The sequence below is a fragment of the Tyto alba genome, unplaced genomic scaffold (genome assembly GCF_018691265.1).
Source record: "Tyto alba isolate M040663 unplaced genomic scaffold, T.alba_DEE_v4.0 Super-Scaffold_9, whole genome shotgun sequence".
Classification (NCBI taxonomy): domain Eukaryota; kingdom Metazoa; phylum Chordata; class Aves; order Strigiformes; family Tytonidae; genus Tyto; species Tyto alba.
The window spans coordinates 15,735,491-15,761,846 of record NW_024881330.1 but is presented as its reverse complement, the minus strand read 5'-3'; the positions used below and the strand labels follow the sequence as shown (position 1 = coordinate 15,761,846).

General features: G+C 43.1%; 1 protein-coding gene across 1 annotated transcript in view; it reads right to left on the bottom strand.

The window, feature by feature from the left end:
• EXT1 (exostosin glycosyltransferase 1) overlaps nt 1–26,356 on the bottom strand; it is a 181,933-nt gene that overhangs the window by 4,029 nt on the left and 151,548 nt on the right. Inside the window, exons 2-9 of the mRNA XM_032999638.2 lie at nt 21,027–21,120; nt 18,207–18,314; nt 14,331–14,450; nt 9,052–9,184; nt 7,627–7,745; nt 6,814–6,909; nt 3,975–4,064; nt 83–243 (exon numbers count right to left, since the gene is read on the bottom strand). Of these exons, the coding sequence (XP_032855529.2) occupies nt 83–243; nt 3,975–4,064; nt 6,814–6,909; nt 7,627–7,745; nt 9,052–9,184; nt 14,331–14,450; nt 18,207–18,314; nt 21,027–21,120 (921 nt within the window). The remainder of the gene's footprint in view (nt 1–82; nt 244–3,974; nt 4,065–6,813; nt 6,910–7,626; nt 7,746–9,051; nt 9,185–14,330; nt 14,451–18,206; nt 18,315–21,026; nt 21,121–26,356) is intronic.

Here is a 26,356-nt window from a genome sequence, read left to right as displayed (position 1 = left end):
GAAGAATGTTCTTCACACCCCCCACCCCCTTTACTATTTTGTTTCATATAGAAGGAGGACAGCAGATGCTCTGGGTTCTTACTTGTGGTAAATAGCAGCTCCTGTCAATACCATGGAATAGTCGTTAGTCCATTTGGAGGTATACCCCCATCTCTCCTTAGTGTTGTCCCAGAAGTGACTGCGAGCAGGGTACCCTACGATCCTCTCTGGAAAACTCTGCCAAACTGTAAAGGCAAAGTCCACCTGCGGACAAAGGCACAGTCCAAAATGAATACCGAAACTGTTTCAAGAAATGTCAACAAAACAAAATATTACCTTGCCACTAATTCATAATTCAAAATCTTGGAACTGTTGCAAAACATTAATTCTACGTATTCATCAGTAAATTAAACTGACTGCTTGACATTTTGCCCTATAATTATGCACATTTTAATGGTTCCTGTTAAAGGGAGTCTAGAGCATCACAGCATTACATTAACATTTTCAAGCTTGCCCTTTACATATCAAACCTTTTCAAGTTACAGAAAGAATGGGTGTAGGTGCATGTATTTATACTTAGATGCAATATAAAGTGGTAATAGCTATGTGGAAAACTGAACCTTCTGCACATCTTCGTGCATCTCACCTACCATTTCAGTATTGTTAACACAAAGCTTGAAAAATGAGGAGTCAAACACCTTAAATTATAAGGGTGGCTCAGTGAGATTAAAACAGGCAATCAGTGAGGAGTCCCTTTATGTTTTCTATCTGTTTTGGGCCTTTGAGGACCATGAAGATCATACTTTTAAGACTGTCTGCATGACCAAAAGGGTTAAACATATAACTTAAAAAAGAGGAAGATAAGATTCCCATGTAGTTAAATGGCTTTAAGAGCCTATACTTTAAGAAAGATGCTTGAGACTGTATGAGCCACAAGAAGATAGCAAATGCTGCCAATAGTGTTCTTCTCTTTTACTGTCTTGCTGTAATTATTTTAATAACTCAAATCTCTGAGAATTGAAAGGGTGACATAACACTGCTACCCCAGGACCCGAAAACAAATCCTGATGACACTAGGAAAGGAAAAATTGGGTTAGTTTGCAGAAGGTTTGTCAGCACTAGCTTTGAAAGTAATTTGGTAAAAATACATACGGAAATATTTTTATCACTGTAAAGTTGGTTGGCAGTCCCTCTACTTCAACTCAGATTTTGGAGCTCAAGCGAGTCCAAAATTTGAAGAAGACTTAAAGACAATTCTAATTGTCCCAGTCAAACCCAAGGAAACAAGGGATTTGTTTCTGCACTGCACACCAAGTTCCCTCCAGTACCAGAGGGACCTAAAACTTTGCTCAAAAATACTTGAAAAACCTTCCAAGAACCCAGCCAGTGTCAAGGGTGTAGAGGTTAGATAAAGACTATCTGCTCTGAGAACAGTCACATTTTGTGTGATTACTGTCAGACTTCGCGCATTTACAAGTGTTTTTATGAAACAGAAGAGTCGCACATGTACTGGAACACAAAGTTACGGACTGGTTATTTTCTTTCAAGTTGTTTCAAGGAATCTGAGGCCAACTAGAAAGACAATGTGCACAAACCAGTTACCGTTGTGATAGTTCTGATCTCATCCAAATCAATACCACATGAAAGAACTAAAGGTTTTTTTTTCCCCTGTAAAGGCCTTTCCCATAAAACGTGACATCTGTTTTCTTTAGAGAAGTCTGAGAATCTCAAACTTAAATAAATAATAAAGCAGCTGCACTCAGTGCCCTCACTTGCGCTTTCAAGTATCTGTCGTTGTACCAAGGAGATGCACTAAAGCAACCACCCTAAGAAAAAACTCCCTTTACTAAAAAAAATCCATTCTCATCCTGTATAATTTCCAGCAGCATTGCCACTCAGTTGATGAGCAGGAAAAGCCAACCAGGCTGCCAGTCTCTTAAACCACCCTATCACTTCTGACCAGCGTTGGTTTCCAATTACTTTCCACGCAAACATCCCTCTGCACATGCGACACTGCTCCTCAAAAGAGCAATTATCTGCCCTTCTGTCGTGAACGGAAAACCTTTACTGTGCTAGAGGCGGACAGAGTGGAGGATGTGCCTGGTGATTGCTCCTCTCAAGAGGAATGTGATTGTGTTTGACCATGTTTCTAAATTGCCTTTTCTGGGCCTTGAAGTTTTGCCACAGTGACCACCATGAGCAGCTAGTTTCAAGGTAAGATTCACACCACACGTTTCATGTCAGTGTTTCAACACACTGTTTTATTGCGTAAGCCATAGGACAGAGAAAGTGAAGCAATAGAAAGAACACAGTTATTCCCAGAGAGCCACCAAAGAGAGATGATGACCCTGGCACCCTGGCAGAGACATGCCAAAGCTGCAAGAGGGTGCTAGCAAGAGCTGGCCAGCTGGTTCTCTCTGCAGCACAGGGGCCACGGGGTTCATAGAGCCAACATCCATCATGCAAACATGCAATATTGGCTGCAAGCTGCTCACAGGAGGAAAGAAGCCACAAAGAAATGTGTATGATGTCTCACACAACAACAAATATTTGCGTTTCAGAATGTTTAGGGTAAAACACAGCCAAGCCGAATGAGAAACACTATTTATTTCATCTGCGTTCCAGAAGCCTGAATGACTCCAGAGTTTGGTTGATGACTAAATACCAGTCAAAACAAAACAAAGCCCCAAATCCTCATGGAATCCAGAGGCTGGATTGCTGTAAATACCACCTCTGTGTAATGAAGTCCCTGAGAGGTCTTACCAGGGACTCAGCGCAGCTGAGTCAGGACCCTTCATCCTGAGCAACAACCTGCTTAGTAACTCCAGCCCTGGGATCAATATCTTCTTTTGGTTTGGGGTTTTTTTGGTTGTGTAGGGCCTTGCACACAAGTGCGTTAGCAGCAGCCGTATTCTTCCTCATCTAGCAGAAACTACCAAGGTGTAATCTTGGTATCAAATAGGATCAATGCCAACTACTTCTTCCGTCTGTGCAGCAGAAGACGGCTACTGTGGCTCCTTCTGGATCAGTCTAAGCACAGCACAACAAATCCGTACTAAGGAGAAGAGCAGTTGCAATCTCGTTCGTTTAGAAGAAATTCAGTGACATCTTAGGGTATATAGCAGTGACTGGTGTTAGGCAGTTCTTATATGTTCTTCACTGAATTAGAAGCAGTGGTAGCATCAGTGAAAGGTTCTCGTCATCGATGAAAAAAAGCATTTTTATAAAGGTGAAGTGGGGAGAAGGGAATGGCCATGAACATCATCAGGAAAAAAAAGGGAAACCAAAAGGAAATCGAGTTTTTCAAGCTATTCCCTGGTCATCATTAATAATGTATTTCCCAAATATTGCACTCTATATAAACTGTCATCAGTTTCCCCTGTGGTTCTCAGGAAGAGGTTCCAGAAATCAATACTCATCCCAGTTGTAAAAATTGGTTTTCTACAGCATTTTTCTTTTCTTAGCACTGTCTTGCTTTTGGCACAAGCATTCCAACACCTAAACTAGGCAAGATCTCAAATTTTATGGGGCAACACAATGGTGAGAGACCATTCCTCAGTGAAATCCTGCATTAGGGTGGCAACACTGTCTTTTGTAGGGACAGCAGTTCCCTGCTGCTGACACCTCTTCCTTCCCCACCCACACCCTACTGATAACGTGGGGGGAAAAAAAGCTACCCCAATCAGAAAAGTGAGAACAGAGTATTAAAGCTGACTGCTCTTGGCTGCCTACACCCGCCTGCAGATATGTTACTAAAATAATAAAGAACGGAAGAGCCATATGCTAATGATGAGCCAATTAACCAGGGCGAAAAGCTCCTCTAATGGCAGGCAGTGGCAGGATTGCTGAAACAAGTGCAACACGTTAAATCTGAGGAGCGTAGCAAGAAATCTTGTAACATTTGCTCAGTGGCAAAGCCAAGAGAAAAGCCTATTTTCTGTGCTTAGGCTGAGCTGAGGAGCCAAGCAGACTCCCAAGATGACAGAGACCCTTACCTCAGTGGTTGAAAGCACGGTGTCCTCATCCAGGCTTAGCACCGCATCGGTCACTATGTTGTCGTAGGGTAGGAAGCGACTGCTCATAACCTGTGGGTATCCAAGGCAGGGGAGGAAAAAAATCACTCGAGGGACTAATTTCCAGGGGAAATACTCCATTTTATTCCTCACTCTTATTTCCTCTTGTCTGAGGCACGTTGCGTATCACTGTCTGATGGAAAGGACCCTTCAGCTCAAGAGTGAAAGACTGTCATTTTCATCACCCCAGCAGTCAGCCTAAACCTTCCACCTGAGGAGTAATTTCTGAACAGACTCCCTCTTTGGAGCAGGCTGCTTTCCTTTTGTGACAAACTGCCATGGTCCGTACTGAGAATTAGACGTGCTTACAGCTTCTTTAGAGAGGACATTTTCCCTGGTAGCTAGGACTGTCTCTCTGCTCTCATACAGTGTGTGAGGATCAAAGATAATGAATGCTGAGAAGGACTGTGCAGCATTCATAAGGTTACACAGCTGGGAAGCCAAGCAGTCCAGGCTGTGTGTGAAGGACATTATGCTACCAGGATGGATCCCTCGTACAGCTCCATCTCCGTGCATTGCTGTTGCATCCACAGGGAGCTGGTGCCAAATGGTGCAACATTCTCCATCCAAAAAGAACATGTATCAGTTGAGCTTCACCTGCATCAAGAATTATACTGGTATTGTAAACATTTTAAAAAGTCACATTCTTAAGTGACATAATTATATATATAAAATCTATATGCAGGACACGCTTTTAAAAACTATGGCAGGAGAATTCTCAAAGTTATAAGAAATAGATGGGAAAGCGAGATCAAAAAGATAACAGCAAGAAATGAGAATCCATATGGTTTCTTTAGCAGACTAATTAGCACCTTTTGAGAACTGATGAATAGTAACAAGGACACCGCACTATTTGTTTCCTGCATTTGCTAGGAAAAATAGCCTGGCTAGTGAATAGACTTGTTTTCAAATTTATTATGCCAAGAAAACACTATAAAAATCAGGCCTAGTAAGAGGAAATCATTGTATGGAAACAGGGACATGGAGAAGTTTTATATGTCCCTCATAAGGGACATGGTCAGTTCTATGTCCCCTGCAACTTGTTGGGAAGCAGGTCTTTGGAATCTATGCCTTGATTCATAGAAAGCTCTGCTTCCATAATCAGGGTGTTCATGGTGTCTGTCTGGAGAGTATCCTTTCATCATTATGATGGCCTTGGTCCGGGGAGGCAGGAGCTGTGAGGAAGAGGTGATCTGGCAGGGCTTGATGGTTTTGCTTTGCTTACGCTAAGGCAAAGCAGAACAAGCAGTCAGCAGGAGATCGGCGCTCTCACCCCAGGTCTTTTACAGACCATGTAAAATTGTCAAATAGTACAACAGTTGAGACTACCCATGTATTTGTTTTTATACCTAAAGTTTCCTTTTGTAAAATGGGTGTGGTAATATATCTTGATTTCATGGGGAAGAGTGAAGGTTAGGTAAAGGCAGACCTCTGTGATCACCTGCAGAGAGTAACTGTGCCTTCCAGTATGCTTCAGTTAAGTCTGAAGATGAAAAGCAGTTCCTTTGTGCAACCTTTGAATTGCACTGCTCTGGCTCTGCAAACTTTGTCCAAACAAACAGCTTTTCCACGCAAGAAGCCATTTGGCATAAGTTGGGATATTAGAGGGAAGAGACTGTCCACTATAAACACACCTTTGTGTACTCAGGAGACTAATTTGTAATCTAAACAGTGCCTGGGGCCAATTTCTACAAACACTGTAGAACTGGTCAGAGATTTTCTCCTCTATCTCACCTCTGCAAGTTTTCTGAAAAGAAAAAAACCCCACAATGTTCAAAAGGCTCAGAAATCACTACAGCCTTTCTTGGCCCTGGAGCAACGCTCCTGATACTGTTTACATGGCTAGCTAAGGCAAGAGCCATTAGCTGCCAACCTCACAGGGCTCTTGCTTTCCCCTTGTTAAGGTGACTGGGGGAAAAGACCAAAGACAGGACAATAAATTCAAAACTGGATTGTAAAGCCAAAGCAACTAAATGTTCCCTTTGCAAACACAGAGCTCAAGAGCCAGCTGACAGAGATTGCAGAGGGGACCAGCCCAAATCTGTCTCAGTCAAAGTCTAGAAGCAAGAAGTCTTGCTTCTCTCAGGCCTGCATTTGGAAAGGAATCATCCAATTCAGTGTGGATTTTACAAAAACCCTCTCTTCTTATTTGAGCGGTGTCCGTTTCAACTTTGTGGAATTGCAAACAAACAAGTGTGTTGCACAGCAAGAGGTGACATGGCAGTTTTGTTCCCACACAAGAGTCCCGTGTCCTTTCCTATTTTTTTGGGTGGTGGGATCCCATTACTGGCAGCAGTACCCTGCAAGGCCATGAGAGAAGGTACTTTTCAAAGGTGAGTTAACATTATTCATTCTCATCTCTTCCTCTCCTTTTGAGTCCACAGCTGACCCTCAAGTCTTGCATCTGACTTCTCAGACTCAATGAATCCAGCTGCATCACTACCTTCATGCACCTGCAGAGAGACAGAAATCTCCAAAGATAGGGTCATACTACCTACTCTTAGAGCCACACTTCAAAACTGAGTACCACCTGTGAATCTCAGATTCATGGCAATAATTGCCACATTGATGATTTCTGAGAGCATCAGGCCTCATGCATGAAACACAGATCTGTGACCAAGCCGGTACAAAGGGCCAAGGAATAGAAAGGAGCTGTCACACTGTTGAAAACTACAAAGGTTTTACTGAAGCAGCTGGAAAAATGAATGCTGGTCCCAGTGGAGAATATATGCAATCTTTTACAATGTTTCACTCCACCTACCTTGCTTTCTCCTTCAATGACTATGACAGGCACAGAAGTGGCAGGCCAGCGGTGTTTGGCTGGGAGGGGTTTATCACAATTCCATAAAACAATAATCTGAAAGAGAATATTGGACCATGATCAGAGACCTTTGTGGCAACGCAGTCCAAACCTGAGATCTCCAGACAGAAATGTTAAATTCAAGTCAGGAATTTCAAAATCAACAATGATACAAATCTGTATAAGAATAACACTTCCTACCATAATTTCACCCAGCCTGACTATTTACAATATACATCCTCTCAGGCAAGTATAGGCTGGCCAGGAACTCAGGAAGTCTCTATCTTGGTCAGGTCATATGGATGCCACTAATTTACTTTGGCTCTCACTGAAGGCTAAACCCCTTGTAACACTCCACTGCAAGAGAGTGCTCCTACTGAACTCCCCAGGGTTTCTTCTAGAGAAACCAAAATCCTGGCACTGCTGGGACTATGAGCCACAGCGGAAGGAAGATCATGTCAGGGCTCCTGAGGCAGACATCCTTTTGCAGTTTGCAGCACACACAATCCTGATCTTTAATGTGCAGACATTATTTTACTTGCCTCATGAAACAGAGGGGTTTAAATACCATCTCTATCCCACTCCCACTATACTCAGAATTTTTGTTTCCCATGAATGCAGGTCACAGACAGCAGAAATCTCAGAGAAAAGAAATATCAGAATTGAAACAGGGGGTTGAAATAGGACTGAGAAGATCTGAAGTCAATAGGCTCTTCACTCCTGGGGTAGTACTTTTGTCTCCATTGTGATTGACAGTCAAACAGCGCTGCTTACCTGTGCACAGTACTGGGACTTGGCTACAGCAACCAGGAGTTTCAGCACAGGCTGAGATTGGGAAACCAGGGGAGTTACTGCGTGGATAACGGCAGTGAATGTGGAAAGAGGCTTCAGACCTGAAGTGAAGAGAGGGTATGTGTTCAGTAAAGAAAAAATTTCCCCAGTTAGTACTGATTAAAGGACTCTGGAGATGGAAAAAGAATCTGTGCCTAATGCAAACCTTGCCATGTTTCTTTAGGCCGTCTCCTTTCGTCTCAGATATTTGGATATCGGATGCTTCAGAGATCACACTTCCCTTTAACTCCCACACCCTCTGAAATCCCTGACTCCAACACAATTACTGCCTTTTCTTACTCACTATTTCCACAGATGTCCTGCAATCTCTTTCTTTCACCCAGTTTGCTCCACAGATAATATTGGTATCTAGTCTGTTCAGTCAACTGCCTTTCTTGACACGGGCTCTGTTTTGCTGCCTGGCTCTGGATGCTTGATGTTTTCTATAGATTATGTCCACAACTTCCAGAAGCTTGTTCAGTTTCCTCAGTTCCATTACAGCCTCTGTCAGATTTTTGCTGTTTCTGGGTTGATCCGCATCCACATGCATCTTCAATTACCTCCTGAGCTGATAATTCTGCTTGCATCCTTGCCTTCCATTCTGATATTTTTGTCTCGCTATGATTTCCTTCTCTGCCTGAAATAACAGATCCTATTGGCGTCTACCCTTCATTACTGCTCTCAATCTCATCTAAATTCATCTGTGCAGGGTCATAGCTGTTTTTCATCAAAATTCCCACAGAAACCTTCTTCTCCCTTTTTAACATGGTAACTGTGAATTTTTAGCAGGTGAGCAGTACAGATCCACATAAGTGGGAAGGCACAGGCTGAGCCAAAAGTAGCAGCAGTCTGGTAAGCAGGATCACTTCAGCCTGCAGGCACATTCCCCTGCAGAACTCATCATTTAAGTTCTATCCATTCATTCTAGTGGGATCTGTATGAAGACACATAGTATGGAGAATAAATCCATACCAACTATGCACTCCAATAACAAGTGTCATGGGTAAATTACCACTTTTCCAATTTGCCAAGCACAAATAAACAAAGAAAGTAAAAAGCTATTCCTCTTATGTCCCCTCGGGCCATGAATGGGTCAGCAACTCAGGCATTAATTACTGGCAACTGAAAAGTATGAAGGGACATAGATTTTTAAAAACAATCTTTGCAAGCAAGAGGCCCATGATGCATGTTGATGAGGCAGACATTCCAGTCTACAGTGGGCAGGGGAGATTTGAGACAGGATAAACAAAAGGCATCATTAACTAGAAATGAACGGTAAGTCACTTGGCACATGCTACTCAAAGATCAAATTCCAAATTCTCACTAGAAATTCCAAATACCACTAGATTACAGCAAGGATTCACTCACCGAGATTAGCATAGTAGTAAGGAAAATCTCCCAGATATGAGGAATACTGTGGCAGTACAAATAACCCTCCAGGATGTTTGTTCCATATTAAGCTGTTACGTGATATGTGCTTAAATATTCTGTCCTGAATAATCTGAAAAACAAGAAAGGTGCTGATTTTTTAGACTGTAATAGTCACTAGTAGAAGCTTCAGGGACTCCAGCAGACTGGAGTCACCAACCATTTTGCAAAAAAGCTGAGGCACACAAGTTACTAGACATTCCTGCTTAATCTCTCTTAAAATGACACAGAACCTGCACACTTGGAGACCACTTCAGCAGCTCAGACTTTGTGCAACAGGTTTCAGAGTAACTCATTAGTCTCTCTGGACACGGGGACCTTGCAATTCATTGCATTTTGTATTTCAAGTCAAATATTTAGTCTATTAGAGTATCTTAGCAGTTGTAAGCCTGATTAGTTCATTGTTAGTTTTACTACCCAGAACTCACAGAAGATAACTATTTGAGGATGGCATTACAAAGCTAGGTATTATTTTGAGATAATGAGAGCATTCAAAACCACAAAGACTTTCAGCAAATCAGGATGCACTAATTATTCATTTTTGCTTAATTATAAAGGGATATTAACATTCAGATACATTACTGATTCCATGTCTCGGTTCTATAACAGTTAATTCTTGGATGAAACAGAAAAAGATCTTTTGGCAACTAATGTCTGTCTGTGTAGAGGGCCACAAACATAGATTCCTAGGTTTTTAAGGTCAGAACAGATTGCTAGGTCATCTACTTTATCGTCTAGGATACCACGAGCCACAAAAAAAGATACAGGGCTGCACAATTAACATGTATTTATAAAATCAATTGCAGTTACTTCACATCAGATGCCTGTACCCAAGAACCAGAGCAGTTCTTATAGCAATGGGAGCTTTTTCAAACTTGTTGCAAAGGCGTAACAAGATTTGGCGGTGGGAAGCTGTAACTGGACAAATTCAGCCTCCAAATAAGATGCAACTTTCTAAGTGCAATTCGCTGTTGGGCCACATGTTCTTATAGATTTGCCTTCCCTCAAAGCGCCAGAGGTTGGCAGGTCTGGAGATGGGACATTGCAAAGGGCCAGGGGGTGGTGAAGAAGTAATTTTCCACTAAGTTGGCTAAGCAGGATTGCCTTGCTTTCTTCTGCAGCTCATCTTCTGTGATCTCCTAAGGAGATTCCACGTTATTGGCAGTTTATGCATTGCACAGGGCTCAAGTGCCAAAACCACGTTGGTTCTCCTACGCTAACGTCTCTGGCCTTAACATAGGCATAACTGGGTGAAACATCATTCGTTCTGACCTTAAAATCTATGGAAATAAAGAAGTTATATACCCGCAGCATAGGAAAACCAAAAGCAAGCAAAGACCCAACACAAGCTGAACAAAAGCAGCTGCTGAAGTCTAAACAAGCTACAATCTCTGTAAGCAGCTGAGTTCAGGGACATTTGGCCAATACAGAACATGAGTAAGCGTTGCCACAAGCAGTGGTTTCCCTGGAATTTTTGATTGTCATGACAAAAAAACATTAAAACACCAGTTACATTATGCTAGACAATCCACTGCTGGTGATATTTGCACTGCTGAACTGGGGCAAATGTTAGGTGCTTGCACGCTTGTCTGAATTTTGCCTGCAGCCAATGACCATAGCTAATATGCAGTAATTTGCCCACATGAGTTAGTTAATGTAACTTTTTTTTTTTTTTTTTTTTGTCTTGCAATAACAGATGTAGGACTGTATTTTCATCAGTGAGAAGAGTATATCTTAATATTTCTGATTGGGAAGTTAGGTGTATCAGTTGTGAGATCTCCTGCATGGTAGTGGAGAGAGGACTGCTGTTTCCTCATCTGCAATTTATGCCACCAAAAAGGGACAGAACCTAGAAAGTACACATTTTCAAGTGTTTATCACACAGCCTAAATGTTACAGCTCCTTCCTCCTGCTTTCTCGGAACTGGGGCATAATCAGATAAGGAAAAGCCTGTGAATTTACGTGGTCAGGAGGTTTTCACAGACGGTGGCGTTTTCCACCGCGCTGGTGGCCAACAAGGCTGCCGGGGAAACGCATGGCTGGCATTCAACACTGCCGCAGCGCCCCCAGCGCGAGCACCGCCCGCGCAGGGAGCACCGCCCGCGCAGGGCGCACCGCCCGCGCAGGGAGCACCGCCCGCGCAGGGCGCACCGCCCGCGCAGGGCGCACCGCCCGCGCAGGGAGCACCGCCCGCGCAGGGAGCACCGCCCGCGCAGGGCGCACCGCCCGCGCAGGGAGCAGGCCGCGGGTGCCACCCTCACACGCAGCCTGCGGTGCGTGTCAGGCACGCGGACCTCACCAGCGCGGTTCCGCACCACGAGCTGGCCTCCGTGATTTAGCACGGTTAACGAACGCGAGATTAATTTATCACGCTCCTGGTCTACATAAGAAACCTAGCTGTCTGTCATGGTGGAGAGGAGAAAAGACAACTTGGCGGAAAGAGTACAGAAAAGTATAGAAGAAGATAACATGGAGGACCAATCAATTAAAATGCAGTGTACAGCATTGCACATATTTCAGAGACAGAGATCAGCTACACGGTCTCTCCAATGATGAAGCATGACAGGAAGTTTAATAAGAGAAGGAAGGAGTTAGGATCTCTGGCAAGATCTCCCTTTTCTTTTTGGAATTCATTAATAGTTCAATATTTTTGTCTCCCTCATCCTCACACTTCAAAAAGTTCACATATTGCCTTAATCATTGCTGCTTCTCAACATGCCCCAGCCAAATATCAAACATTTCTTGTCAGTACTTTGTGCTGTCCCTCTTCCCTCCTCTTCCTGAGTCGAGGACTGAGCATGCCACACAGGGATTCAGGGGTATTTTGGGTTTGTTTTCAGAGAAGACCAAGCTGAAAAAGCTCAGATACACTGGAGCATGTGTCTGGGTGGTGTTTGCATCAGTCCACTGCTGCGCTGCCTGAGCTCCCGCTCACCAGCCGCCAGCAGACACTCATGAACATTGTTTCCTAACCCACACCATGGCCATGGCACCGGGCAGTTCCTCTGTGCCTGCAATACAGGGTTTCTGGCCAAATGATTCACAGCTCTTATTTTGGGCTATGAGCTGTTTGGCTTAGGCCACCAAATGCTGTGAGAAGATCAAGGACCTTAAAACGTGACTTAATGTTTTCAGAAGTGTCCAGGATAAAGGGCAGAGGAGAGCTGTGATGTCCTTGCAGACATCTGAGTCAGTGAAGACTTCTTCAGTACTGATAGCCTCATACGTGGACATGTACTGGCACTGCACTTAGCAGGCAAGTGATTATTCTGATGATACCTAGCATCATCAGAGCACTCTGACACAACAGTGTTACAACAGAAGGTGGGTAACATCCACCAGAAAAAAATGATCCTGCTAGGAATTTACTTCCAGGCATCAGATTTTAAGAAGAGGATATACTGCTCACAGATTTTAGACACCAAAAATAATTTTCAACTGTTTTATTCCTTTCCTAAGGAAAGTTAACTCAGGAATTTACTTAGGCAAGTTGAAATGTGAAACAAGTATCTGTTCATATGAACAGAATTCCTCTTAGCTGTCGCAAAAATTTCTGAGAGTCCTGAATGAAAAAAATAAACAAAAAAACCCTCAAACCAAAACCACCCTTGGAAACAAATGAAAAAACCCAGAACATAGCTTCAACACCAGGCATACATTACTTGGTTTCATTAAATTAAACCTTCCAGGAAGATTTTTGTTTTCAGTTTAGTTTCTCCCCTCCAAGCAGGAACTCCAGCTTACTGGTCGCCCAGCTGCTTCAGCTTTATTACAGGCTTTGCTGTCCCCTGGGTGTCTGCGGCCACGCGGGCCAATGTGTCCCAGGGCAGCACTAAAGATGCATCTGTGAGCGTTGGAGTTTGACGCAAGAGGGTCACCAAGGCCAGGGGGTCTGCAGGTTTCATCCCCTCGAGACCAGACCCAGCACAGGCAGGAGAGGGGCAGGGAGAGGAGCCGTGTGCCTCCCTCCTTCCAGCAGTCCCTAACGATAACGGGGTGTGTGCAGGGAAGGGGCAGGTGATACATCAGGCACCCTGGTTGCCCCTCGGAGTACTTCTGGAAGGGTAAATTAGGCTGCCAGCACTGGCACATGGTCTTCCAGCTTTATGAGTCTGATCCTGGCGTGGGCTGTGATAATTATCACTACCTCATCAGTGCTGATGGGGAGTTCCAGGATGCAGAGCGGTTCCCAACAGGCAGCACAGATGAAGACATGCTCTTCTGAGGGTGCGGAGGGCCTTGTGAGGACAGCTATGTCAGGGGCTCTGAAAATGTTCCCTGGCTGGTTTTCTTCCCTGGCACAGAAAAACCTAAGGGACTGTCTTGCAGCAGCTGGAGGTAGATCAGCCACAGGCAACCTGTACTGCAGGCAGCAGCACTCATTTGCAGTTTTCAGGGGAAAGCAGGCACAGCAGGAAATGTGGACCTTTACAACTGTGCAAAAAGATGGATGCGATTGCAGAAGCATTAGCATAAGATGAATGCATTTGCACCTACAAAGTGAGCCACTTCTAGTGGTAAAAGTGTGTCAAAAATTTATGTGCAAAACTGCAAAACAATTAGAAGAGAAATCTGCTTTTGAAATTGTAGCCTGGGCCCTACTTCTAAAGAGCCTTTCATCTCTTCTGTCTCTGAATTCAGAAAGGATTCTCTCCACATTTGAGATCATCTGTCTCCTGCTTAATAGCAGTCTAATTATGATTATTTATTAATATTTTATAAGGATGATCAGGCCTTTCCCTTATCCTGTGTGTGAAGATAAGACACGGTGACTTACAAGCCCCTCTTTTTCCTTGAGCCAGACCAATAGCCCCACCACAAGGCATCAAAATATTAAGCAACGGTCAAGGAGAGGCTCTACAGTAATATTTTTTTCCAAAATGAATTCCAGAAAGGTTTCTTAAAGAAACACATTCGCTACCAATGACAAGGATAGTGATTCATAAGACATAAAGTCTTGTGAAGGCAAGATCACACATGACAACTTTTCCACGTGTTGGGTAGCTCCCATTTTTCACCGTGTCAGTTTTCTAATGTGGCTTCCAATAATGAAGAAAGTATTTCCTTAGGGGAGAAAACTTATTAGGATGCCAAGTTTTTTTCCCAGTGACCAATTGTGTGCCATGAAAACCAAGGTCTGTCACCAGCTGAGGACAGGAGCAGCTGGACAGGTAGGGAAACCTCGCTGCTCAGCAAGGGCCCAGACAATTTTTACTCACCTCTAGTGTAGTCAATACAATCTTCTCAACTGAAGAAAAATAAGCCTCCCACAAGAACTGTGTCTGCTGTCTAAGTGCTAGGATTTTATCCTGATGGATAGACCTGATTGTAGAAGGAATCTGTAATACAAGATGTAATATAGTCAGAATCTTCAGAAAACAACGTAATCTCATCAAATTAATATGCTGCTGACAGGCCCTCTCCTCTAGTAGCACGTGGCACAGCTTCAGCGCTCCTGTCCAACAGAGATGCATGTGTCAACAGTTAAAGCCTTGATGTAAAACGAATGAGACACAACCCTTTATAACCTTTGGTACTGAATATATGATTTTTTCTTAATCTGCTTTCTTTTAGTTTTTGGTTTACGGTGAAAAAAGCTCCCTCTTCCCAGCGCTGTGGCGTGGCACAGTCAGGAGCTCCTCCATACAACCCTCACGCACAAAGCTTTTCATGGACTAGTATTTTAACAAACTAGTACCTGCAGGTCTTGAGAGTCCAAAGTATATTAAAGGGATCTGGAATGGCAGTTACTGTGGCATGGCAACACTAAGTGCCCTAAGGAAAACATAGCAACATCTTATGTAAGACTCCACTTTTTGGGAGCCTGTGGATCAAACTGCATTTTACTAATTACTGTGGGTGGAAAGAATAACGTCTCCCACAACACCTGTTATTCACAAGGGAAAATACTGCTTCTTTTTTTCCCCTTTCCATTAAATCAACACATTCATTCTGGTATAAGCTGCCTTACAAATAAACCCCAAATTGCCCTGCTGCAATGCTTTGCCATTAAAAAGCATAACTGCTCACTGGATCAGAAGGGAAGGGCTTCACTTCTATGCCTTTTCCCATCCACACGTCCCTCCTTCCGCAATGGAGGGAAACTAATGTACGTACGTGTCATTCTTTAACTTAGGACATTGACCAAGGCCGCCAGTACACCACTTCGACAATGCAAACTGATATTATCAAGGGAACTTAACTGCAATTTGCTTCAGTTACAAGGGCTACTCACAGGACCAGATGGGCATCCAGGGTATGTTGCTGATTTGTGTTCATTTTTTTCCTAGGAATTTAGAGTTGTGCTTTTGCGCCTACTTTTTGTGATTTCAAATTAGGCCATCTCATTCTCAGACACCCATTTCTCATAAATTTTCTACCTAATTCATTAGCTGTAAAAGCACATACCTGGGCTGTGTGTTGCTTTTTGCACATCCCAGCTTATTCTGACGTTTATCTTCACCCCAGCACATCCTGCCCATTCCTGACCTGAACACACTTTGCTTTTTCCTAAAATATTCTGAGAGGTGGCAATGATCACTATTTGCTTTCACATGTTCCCTAATCAAATGTTTTCACATGAAACATTTTCCCGAAGAAAAACTGAGGTTTTAAGAATCTATATGTAAAAAAATTTCCACAAGAATCAGTAAATTTTTTACTGCCTAGTTTGTATCCAGGTCTGGACACTGCATCCAAAAGGATCATGGCCCCATAGGGTGTGGTGTCAGATGGGACAATCTCTACTCTCTAAACCATTTGTATCTTAGACCTTCATTTTAGAGACACTGCTAACTATAATACAGAATTTGAGCTGATGGGAGTTAGCACTACAGCAACGTGGAACAGAAGAAAATGGTCAGACTGTCAAAGATGATACTTTACATTCCTTCACTATAGGCCCTTTATGTAAAATACAGGTCTTTAGGTAAAGTATACCCTGCAAAACTAGTATGAAAGATGGAAGCTAAAAACATGTATTAGTACATGTTTTCCTAACTGATCACATCACTATTCGTGATGTGATGCAGTAAATAACTGCATCAAGTTTCATCTTTTGGGGTGAATATTCTTTCTTTTCATTACTTTTCATTAAGTTCCAATAAGTAGAGGGATAATGAACATTACTTTTCATTAAGTTCCAATAAGTAGAGGGATAATGAACATTACCTGAACTGTCTGTACACGTGTATATTAATCACACTCGGGATCACTGTCAGCAGCAAACCCAAGATCAAAGTCACTTCACAGAGGTGATACAGCATTCTTTCTATAAACTTAAACATTTCATTACATTATGTGCAACCTTATGTGTGTGTGCATACGTGTAAGAGCAACGAATATAATCAATACTCATTCCCAGCTATGCCTTTGAAAGGGAAGGCTGCTCTGACTGCAAAGGTTACTGCAAGAAATTATGATTTTACAGACTACACCATGCTTGTGAGTGCCTGCAAACACAGTACCAAGGTTAATAAAAAGCCTTGGTGCCTGCTCCATTACAACAGCTGGAAAGAAAAATCAGAGCTCCCATTTTAACAGCATTTGCCTATTAGTTATTAATCTACTTGTCCAGAAAGACAGGTTGGGAAAATGATATATTAATACTAATCTGAAAGGATTACACTGGAATTATTAGAACAGGATGACATCTTAATAAAAGGTTATTTCAGTAGTAAGTAGGGGGGAAGGGAAAAACCACTCTGTACAAATAAATGCAGAAAGGCTGGATTAAGCTCTCCCAGCACTATGATGAAGAGAATATGCAAATAAAAACATCCGAGCTCCTCTCAAACAGGAAATGAAAAACTGTAACATAACAAAAACATTTCCCAGAGCAGACATTCAGGCCCTCTGCCAGCTCTTTAAAAATACTGTTAATAACGGTGCAGTAGCTGTTCAGTATGGAAGCAGCTGTGAAGAGAACGAATGGCATGTTACCGGAAAGCATGAAGATCAGCAAATTATTATTATTTAAAAAGAGAAATAATTTTGCTCAGAAAAACGTGCTGTCCACAGAAGCAAAAATCGAATGGCTCTTCTATATTTGCAGCTTCTATCACATTAAGGAGAATAGGCAGCACTTTGCAAGGCTTCCTAGGCCAGCTCTTCACAAATATTTACTTCTTCAGACAAGTAAATAAGCATCTAATGAGATTTTAAGAAGTACTTAACTTTTGGGATGCCAAGACACTTGTACCTTTGAAGGCTTCTCTCAATGGATGACAACAACGTGCCACTTTGGAAATTAGTTAAATTCAACCAGCCTTCTTAGTGGCTATTCCAGATCTCATAGATCTCAGCTTCATGCTGGCCAATGGCACTTGATAAAGTGATACTTTGGGGAAATCAATTTTTCAAGAACTTTTCCTAACATCAACTTCTCCACATACTTTACAGAATGTAGTTAGGCTACAAAACCCACTAGGGAAACAGAAAAAAAAAAAAAAATCGAATGAATTTAAAACCAAAGTACATGGCGAAGAAAGCAGGGAATTTATAACTTCTCAGTCTGCTCTTGTCCCATGATCTCAAGGAGGTTAACAATAAGAGACATGAACACCACTTCAGAAAGCAATGATACATGGTCCAGGCGTCATAAAAGGGACAGATTCTGCTTCCCACAAAACTGTTAGGTAATTCCTGCATCAGAAAATACCTGCTTTCCTGAGGAGTCCCTTCAGTACCTGCCAGCTAGACACACAGCACTAGTGAGACCCCTGAAGATAAACTATTTCTGAAGGACTAGAGCAGAATCTGCCTTCAAATGTTTTCTCTCTTATCACATCACCCTGTCCAGGGCAGCTCTGCCTCAGAGCGGCATCCAGGTGCTCCCCACCAGAAGAGATTTCATGTTCTTAGGAAAAATAAGAGTCTCCTGCATTTAAGAATGTAGCCTGGTAGCTGCAATGACCTTCAGGTCAAAAAATGAATGATGTCATATTAAATGAGCTCATAGCCAGTGTGACACAGACAATCCCTTCATGATAAAAATTCTTTTACAGCCCTGACCTTTTGGATTCATCTTCCCTGTCCATTTAGATGGCGGCAGCAATAACCAACTGATCTGCTGAAGGCCGTGGTCTTTTTCTTACCTGTAATAACAATCTCTCATCGCCTATGACGGCAGCTTGGTTCCAATCAATCACTTCCGAGAACGGCAACTCCCATCCGTTGCTGAGCATGACCGGGACGCAGGCAGCCTGCACACACACACACAGAGGCATTGCAGTCGTTAGCGGGTACCTGATGATTAGGGCAAGCTCTCAGGTTTGCACCAACACCATCACTGTTGCTTTCTGCACAAGCTCAGAAGGAGAGGCAACACGGCAAAGAATACCAGAAGCTACAGGCCACAAGAGGGAAGCCCAAATGTTTATCGTCTTCTATCTTGTGCTTATTCGTATTCACTGAAAGATGGGGTTTGCATGGAGAGTGGCATTTGAAATGCGGTGCTTACGCTGGCTGATGAGGGTAGAACTGTTAAAATGCTTCAGATGTAACACTGGAGAATTTAATACAAAATGATGGCCTCCCTCACTGCTTTCTGAACCGTTTAGCAGGAAGCCAACTCCCTCAATTTTTGTAATATGTTGCAAGACTACCCTACAGAAAATGCAGATCATATTTAATTTCAAAGCACTTTTTCCACAAAGGAGGAGTAAATTCCCTATCCTGTTTGATATCAACCCTCCAAACAGAGGCAACTGCACAAACAACTCATCTGTCAACACCTGCCTACAAAAAATAAGAATTGCTTTCTGTCTTAAAACAAACAAAAAGCATACACATTTAATATCTATTTCACACTGGTATGATCTGTCTAAATTATTTAATCTTTTATGAGTTGCACAAGTTCCTCTGCACAGAAAGCAAGTTTGCAAATGTTCAGTAATTCAGGACAGCATTTCCAGAAACAAATGATCACCACTACATTCTGGTCAGCTGGATCACAACATAAGATTCAAACCAAAAACCTGATGTGATGAAACAACCTATTACCAGAGGATCTGCATCAAGCCTGTGATCTGGTTCAGTTTTGTTTGGATCAAGCCAAGCTTAAGTGCTCTGAATTTGGTCCGGACTAGGGTTCAGACCTCCCCATACCTCCCAAAAGATGGTGAAAAGTGGAACCTTTCTGACTGCTGTACCTTCCTTGGTAACATGTTTTACACACAGGATCTTAGATTGGTCAAGTCTCCACATTACAACACTGCTTATAATGTGTGAAGAACTGTGATCTTCTGCAAGGAAATTACATTAGTGCATGAAAAAAGCCAACCAGAAAACACTCAGCAATGTGTTTTCATTTTTAAAACATTCCACTAACGTGGATTACTTCTTTCAACATGCCCTGGAGCCAGACAGAAATTGGGAATTCATCATAATCAGTCAATAATGCTGCTAGCCTGCTAGGAAAATCCTCAGTGCCTGCATTTTATCATCATTGACCTGGAGTCTCAAAGTTTTGCAGAGTGAAGTATGCTCCCTACTTCCTTCTCCTGAGACGATGTATCTAACAGAAGCTGCATGACTTGTGGCCCAGATGAGAGAAGAGCAGAGCAGTGCTCTTCAGGAGGATCTGAAGTGACTTGTCATCCCAAATAAGCCGGTCCCACTTCTTCCTCCAAAGCAGCTGGAGAAGGAACAGCACTTTGCAGGCTATTAATGTCCTGAGTAGGGTCAGAGAGGTACGTGACAGTCCAGAACTTGGATCTCAAATGTGACAGTAGGTGTGGGGTTCAGTGGTTAAACCTAAGTGTCCAGTGCATTTGGGATGCTCTAGGGTATCCAAGTAACCCAAGAAAGGCTGGCAGACATGACACAGGATCTACTGGAGACCTTCTGGGGAAGCAGCAGAAAGCCAGAAGGGTACCCCTGGCCTTCTGAAATGACATTGCACACCTACACTTAGGTACTCGAACCCTGCTCTGCATTGCGGTAAACAATGCTCTTTAACAGCGGCTGGGACATTTTGTGTTTGATGAAGAAAAGTGATGTGATGCTATTCATTAACAGCTTTACTGCCGACGCCGGGAAACTTCCCAAATGGCAAAAGGACACCCAGAGAGAGAAGCCTGTAAGGTGTCCTCATCTGCCATCTCACTGACACCACGAAGCGCCTCAGCCTCCCCTTCCCTCCACTCCAGCCGCCGTGGAAATCCAGATGGCAGTCCTAGAGGGGAGCTGCTCTGTACGGCTGACTGAAGATCCAGGACCCCAGGGCTGAGCTGATGCTTGCCAAAAAGGAAGGTCACGCTGGCTGCAGCGTGTAGGTCAGTGTCAGGCTTGATCACTGTGCTGTCATGCCCCACTGCCACAGCGACTCAGGAGCCCCTGCTCCTGGCCAACAGCAAAAAGGGGAGATCATTAACCAAAATGTTTTTAAAATGTGAAAGGTGCTGTCCCAGACGCACTGTGAGTTCCCTGAGATCAGCCTATATCCACCTTCATGTGAGGCTTCCATCTAGAGCTTTACAGCTTCCAGGCCACCTTCTGCCTATTCAGCAAGCACCATCTCAAGACAGGCAATGCATAAGCAGGTCTGTTTTGGCTAAGTGAAAACAAAGAGCTATTTTTACTGCCCCAGGGCTTACTTGTAGAGGCCAGGGTCTCCCATGGGAAGTCTCACAGCTTGATAAAACACTGCTATAAACCAGTCCAACCTCTCAGCCTCACCACAACCAGGGAAACCCTCTTCCTGGAGGTAACGCAGTTCAACCTTCAGATGAGCTCAGTTCTCAGCCCCTCCTGGGAAGCAGCTGTCAATTGCTCCAGGAGTATGAATGGAGGCCTTTGCAAAGTGGATTACTGTCCACTAGGGAAATGAAACACATTTCCCTCCACCTCACCTCCTTGCTATTGCACATTGAATTGCAGCTAGAGTAGCCGAAGCTTTAAACTGCAGCTCTTACCTGCAAGGCTTCCAGAAACCTGAAAGAGCCAAGCCTGCGGCCACGGGGAACCAGACAGAAAGTGGCATTGTGCAGCATTTCACGGTAATCATACCTAACAAGAACAGGAGAGAAAAGAGAAAATTCAATTAGTGGTGAGTCCTAGAGTAACTGGGCGTGAAAATGCAAACAGCTGTTGAGACACATCTGCATAAAATCATCCCCAACCAAGACGGCTCACCACCAGGTTAACTAGCTCCCTCCATGCACGCGATTGTCATTCATCTCCCCGGCCCCTTTTTGTTCATCCTCAGGAGCAACCACTGTGGGAGAGAGCTGGGGAGAGTGGTAACGAAACTGAGAAGAAAGGACGTCACTTTGCCTTTGCAGTAATCAGCCAATTCTATATAAACAGGCGTGCGTGAGTTCTAACAACAAACTGATATTAAATATTTTGATACCCAAAGCATTGTTGAGGCACTTCTGTGACTCTGATTTCTATTCAGATGTTGTCAGTCATGCATAACTGTGGTCATTTCTGCGCAATAGGTTTGTACAAAGCAAAAATTATTCAAACTGTGCCAAAGAAATCTCCTCTTACCAAGCAGGCACTAAAAAAGGGGTGGAGGGTTACAATGACATACTTGGTGGTTATTGTCAAGTGTGGTGAGAGGGATAAACTGCCAAATTTTGGCAATTGTCCACATAGCTCCAATGACCCCTGCTTCTCTGAATACTTCTGTTTTTTTCTGATTCCGTCAATCCCCTCAAAACCATTCACCAAACCCACACATCAAATCATAACTGTTTCCAGCCCGTCATTAGTTAATTGTATTTATCGCAAATCCATGGAACTGTGAATGGGATCGACCTTGTCTGAGACAAAAGGATCCAGGTTAAACACCCTCCGTTCTCCCAAGTGTCCTGGACTCTGCAGGCAGATGTTATTTTGCCAGTAACTTGTAGCACTGAAATTTTCTAACACTAATAATCTAATTTAACTGTAGCCTGCAGGCAGAGCAATTTTTTTGTATGCTTGTATATGTGTATGTATATACATATGTATATGATTATATTTTATATATAAAGAAGTCCAGATCTACGTTTGTATTCTCACAGAGGCCAGACAGATGGGAGTAAGCCAATTTTCAATTATAAGCTCCGTCTTTAGGAAGAGACATCTTGCAAAGGCCCATTTGCTTAAACAAGCATGTATAGCTAATTTGCACAAGAAAAGGTCACTGTGAATGGATTAAGATTATCTCCACCGAGAATAAAATAAAAACTCTCATTGCATTAATTAAAACTATAAAACAGACTTCAAAGTACATTTTTTAAAAAAACTGTATCTCAACTTTGGTTAAAATACATATATACATATTTTATCTGAGTGGCAGCAATCTCTTTTTCTCTATGTGGGATATTGATTGGCAGCCATGTCCCAGCTCACCAACCAGCAGTGACACAGCACAAGGGGGAAAATATTAGGAAACTTGAATACCAAAATAATAAAAAAAGTTGCCATTTTTAAATATTCCTTTTTTACATACTGAGAGGTCTGAGGCTCACTGCTTTCACTGTATATTGTATGACATAAAATGTTAATAAATACCAAAAATAGAATAGCCCGTAGGGCTAGAATACACCAGTCAGAAGTCCCCCATCATTAGCTAGCTAAAAATGTAAAATCCTGTTAATACCCCGGATTGCAACAATATCCACAAAATGGTGATGGCAGAACCAGAACACAAAGAAAAGCAGAGAACAAGGCCAGCGCAAGTGAGTCCTCCATATGCCAGCAATGTCTTACATTGGGCACATTTTCTTTCATATCTAATTTGCTGATATTAGGATAGATTTACAAAAGAAAAAAAAAAAAAAAAAGGATTTTGTTGACCATTTCCCACCTGGAAACCAGTTAGTGTCTTGCTCCCATTTGTGCACTTTAAAGCCTAACGTGTGATTTATTGCTGTGCTCTGGAATAGCACGGTTCATGGTCATCAAGCAATTTATCTACATCATACATACACAGAGAGCCTCATCCTAACCTTGATGTATGGGCACAAAAATTCCACTCACTTCAGGGAGAACCCACAAATACAACACAAGCAGACCCAGAGTAAAGCAACAGCCATCGAGAGCTGCTACAGCGAATAAAATGCACCAGAGTTTCTTCTCATGACCAAATTTCTCTGCAATTTCAACCTGAATGTTTTAAGGTGACTTGACAGGATGTTTGAGCACAGTGCTAAGGGACTGATTTCCAGTTTAGCCCCCTTCAGCGACCACTCCAGGATCAAGCATCTATTTGAAATCCTTAAACACAAGGTGCTAATTTTAATCCTACTAGTTAGTGGGTAGCACGCAAAGCAACGGGGGTACCCTATCTCAGCTGAAAGACAGAAGATAGCCCAATATGTTTAAATATGAATTCGGAAATGCCTTTCACACAACACATGTAGCCAGCCACAAATACATAAACATCTCTGTCAAGCTGCAAGACTAGCTTTGTAATTTGAAGCACTGCTTGCAGAGGAAATCGTTTACATGTACCAGATAGTACTTCAGAGTCGAGTTTGCAGCAGAGACCATTTCATGTTTTTCTCAGACTGCCAGGAAGCATTCGGAGGAGACCTTGGCCACAAAAACATCACCTGGTGAATGAAGCTCCAGCCCACAGGCCATGGCAGGGACAGAAGGAGTCAGAGCAACTCTCGGTTTCAAGACTCCTTCCCACTCAGCCCCATAGGAACCACAGACACAGAGGAGCTTTGAGCCTTGCTGGTGTTTTGTCAGGGAGGGAAAATTGCTTATGTATGACTGGCATTTTTTTCCACACAGGAAGCATACACGTCTTACCTGAAAGCATCTCTGCACTTCCCTTCTCTGATTTGAAATGCTTTCAGTGAAGTCAGTGAGATAATCTCTGTGATTAAAGGTAGGTATGTGAGTTACATCTTTACTAGACTTCTTTGCTTGTCTGGGAGAGAAATTGGAGCTGGTGCAGGCATCCAGGAACACCCTTTCAGCTAGAGCAGAACACTTGCACATGAAGTACCGATCTAGTATCTATTGCAAATACCACTATTGCATCAACGATGGGCTTGATTTCCCCACTTTCTTCACTGACTAATCTCAACAAGACCTCAGGGAGGCAATGAAGTATTATAACTGGAGGAGGGGCCTTAAGTTACAGAGAAAACAGTCAAGTGTTTAGAAGAGGTTCTTCCAGAGCCTCCTCCTCTTCTCCCCTGGCAGTGGGGGTCATATCTATTTTCAGTACTACTTATTTCCATGAGCCAGCAAAATCTGAAGATGGCAGGGAGATTTGTTACGGTCTTCCAGCTTGCACTGCTGTAGCTTCTGCAAACCCAGAGCTGCCAGCTTGTGGGGACAGCTCTGCATTACCTGTCTATCCAGACGCTCTGGTTTTACCAGGCTCAGGAGTTTTTTCAGGCTGCACTGCCAGCTGAGGCATTGGAGTGAAGACCAGCACCGCAGGGCACCGCGTAAGCCGCCAGCCGGGCACTTCTTCCTTACTTGTGCTGCTTCTGTGTTGTACTCCTGGCACTTTCCTTTCCTTTACTGCTGGCAGTTAATCTTCCTGAGCATTTACTGTAGGAAAGATTTGAGAGGAGTTCTCTACTTTGCTTGGAGAGTATTTATTTCCACAAAGCTCCTGGTTTCCATGTTAGAAGACTGCCAGGGAGAGGGGGCACATGCTAATTGCTCATATTCCTGTATTCTGCACGCTTGCATGGAGGTAACATTTTACTGCCAATTTTAGGGTCGGCTTGGCCTGGGCCTCCGCTGCATCATTCAAACATGTTAAAATCAAAAATGCTTATGCCTTTAAAATAACAGTTGGGGCTTTAAAACTAAAATAGCTACAGATTTAACCCAAAGCTGACAACCCTCTATAAGGATCAGCAGTGTGTTTTATTAACTTTCAGGCTGCCTTCTATAATGATTAAGTGCACCTTGTTCACAGCTAATACCTTTTTAGGCAGCATAAAAAAATAGCTCTATTTGTAATCAATTCTAATTTATTCACACTTTAATTGAAATATCCCATCCCTGCTACCACCCATAGCTGAGAAAACGTTTGGCCCCATCTATCACGCAGGTGTAAACACCGCAATGCCGTGTGGGCAATTATCCGAAGGAGAAATGCTGCTCAGCCAAATGCTCTTACCATTTTAACTTCTTGATCCAACACATTGCTTCTGTCTTTCCCCATCCCCCATCTTTTTTTTTTTTTTTTTTTTCCGATGTGCAGACTTTGTCAATCAGCACATGGATTAGAGGGCTGCTTGGGATTCTTGGTTCACCATTATCCCAAGGAGCCGGGGCAGGCTGCAGAGGCTCTACAGTGACTAATCTGCCATGCCATACATTCCTTCTTACAGTTTAAGCATTTCCCCACGTCACTACACTGAAGAGATTATAAATTAGCCTGGGAAACATTTTCACTACCGATTTTAATATAAATTATTTTTTCCAAAGCCACATCGTCATCACCATTGATTGAAGAGAGATCTTAAAAAGACATTGGCTGTCTAGACCACCAGATATGTTCAGCTACACAGATGCAATGATTATCATACTTTATCCAGCTATGTGCCACCTGTCACAGAGGAATCACAAAGCAGTGTACATATTTTCTTATCTAATCTGAACACTGATACCATCACCACCGTAGATTGAAAACCTAAGATACAGATGACTGGTGGCTTCTCCAGCAGCTAGGCAGACCTTGGGAATGCCAGCCCCAGCATCCTCACCTGCCTCCCTCCTCTCCGTTGATAGAGCACTCACTGAGAACCAGCTGTATGTTATGGGTATCAAAATTCAGATTGAAATACAGGAGCAGAACCCAAACCAATTACAATGGGTTTAACCCAGCAGTACATATTTCAACAGTGCCACACATAACCCATCTTTGGAAGATGCTGGAGCCCATCTTTAGCAGGGGGTATCAACACATACTGCTGTAGATGTCAGGTGGGACTAGAGCTGTTTTTTTCTTTCCCAAGCCAAAAATTGCAATGGCAGTTAACCAACTATGCCCAGGGCTCCCTCCCTGAATCTGCTAGCCCATGAATGCACACTGCATCTTCCGAAAGTCTCTGCATCAATTCAAGTGTTGCAACAAAGGCAGATATTAAACACCTACAACACCAGGCTAAATGGCGGAGTGTTTCCCAGTTTTCCAGCATATTCAGTTCCAGCTATTAAGCAGTCGGCCACTTTTGCATGTGTGAATGCTTAATGCAGATGGCTCTGAACTACTGGCTGGAGAGTCTGAAAAGAAACCCACTCTGTCACACAGAGCGTCTCGTTGCTTGGT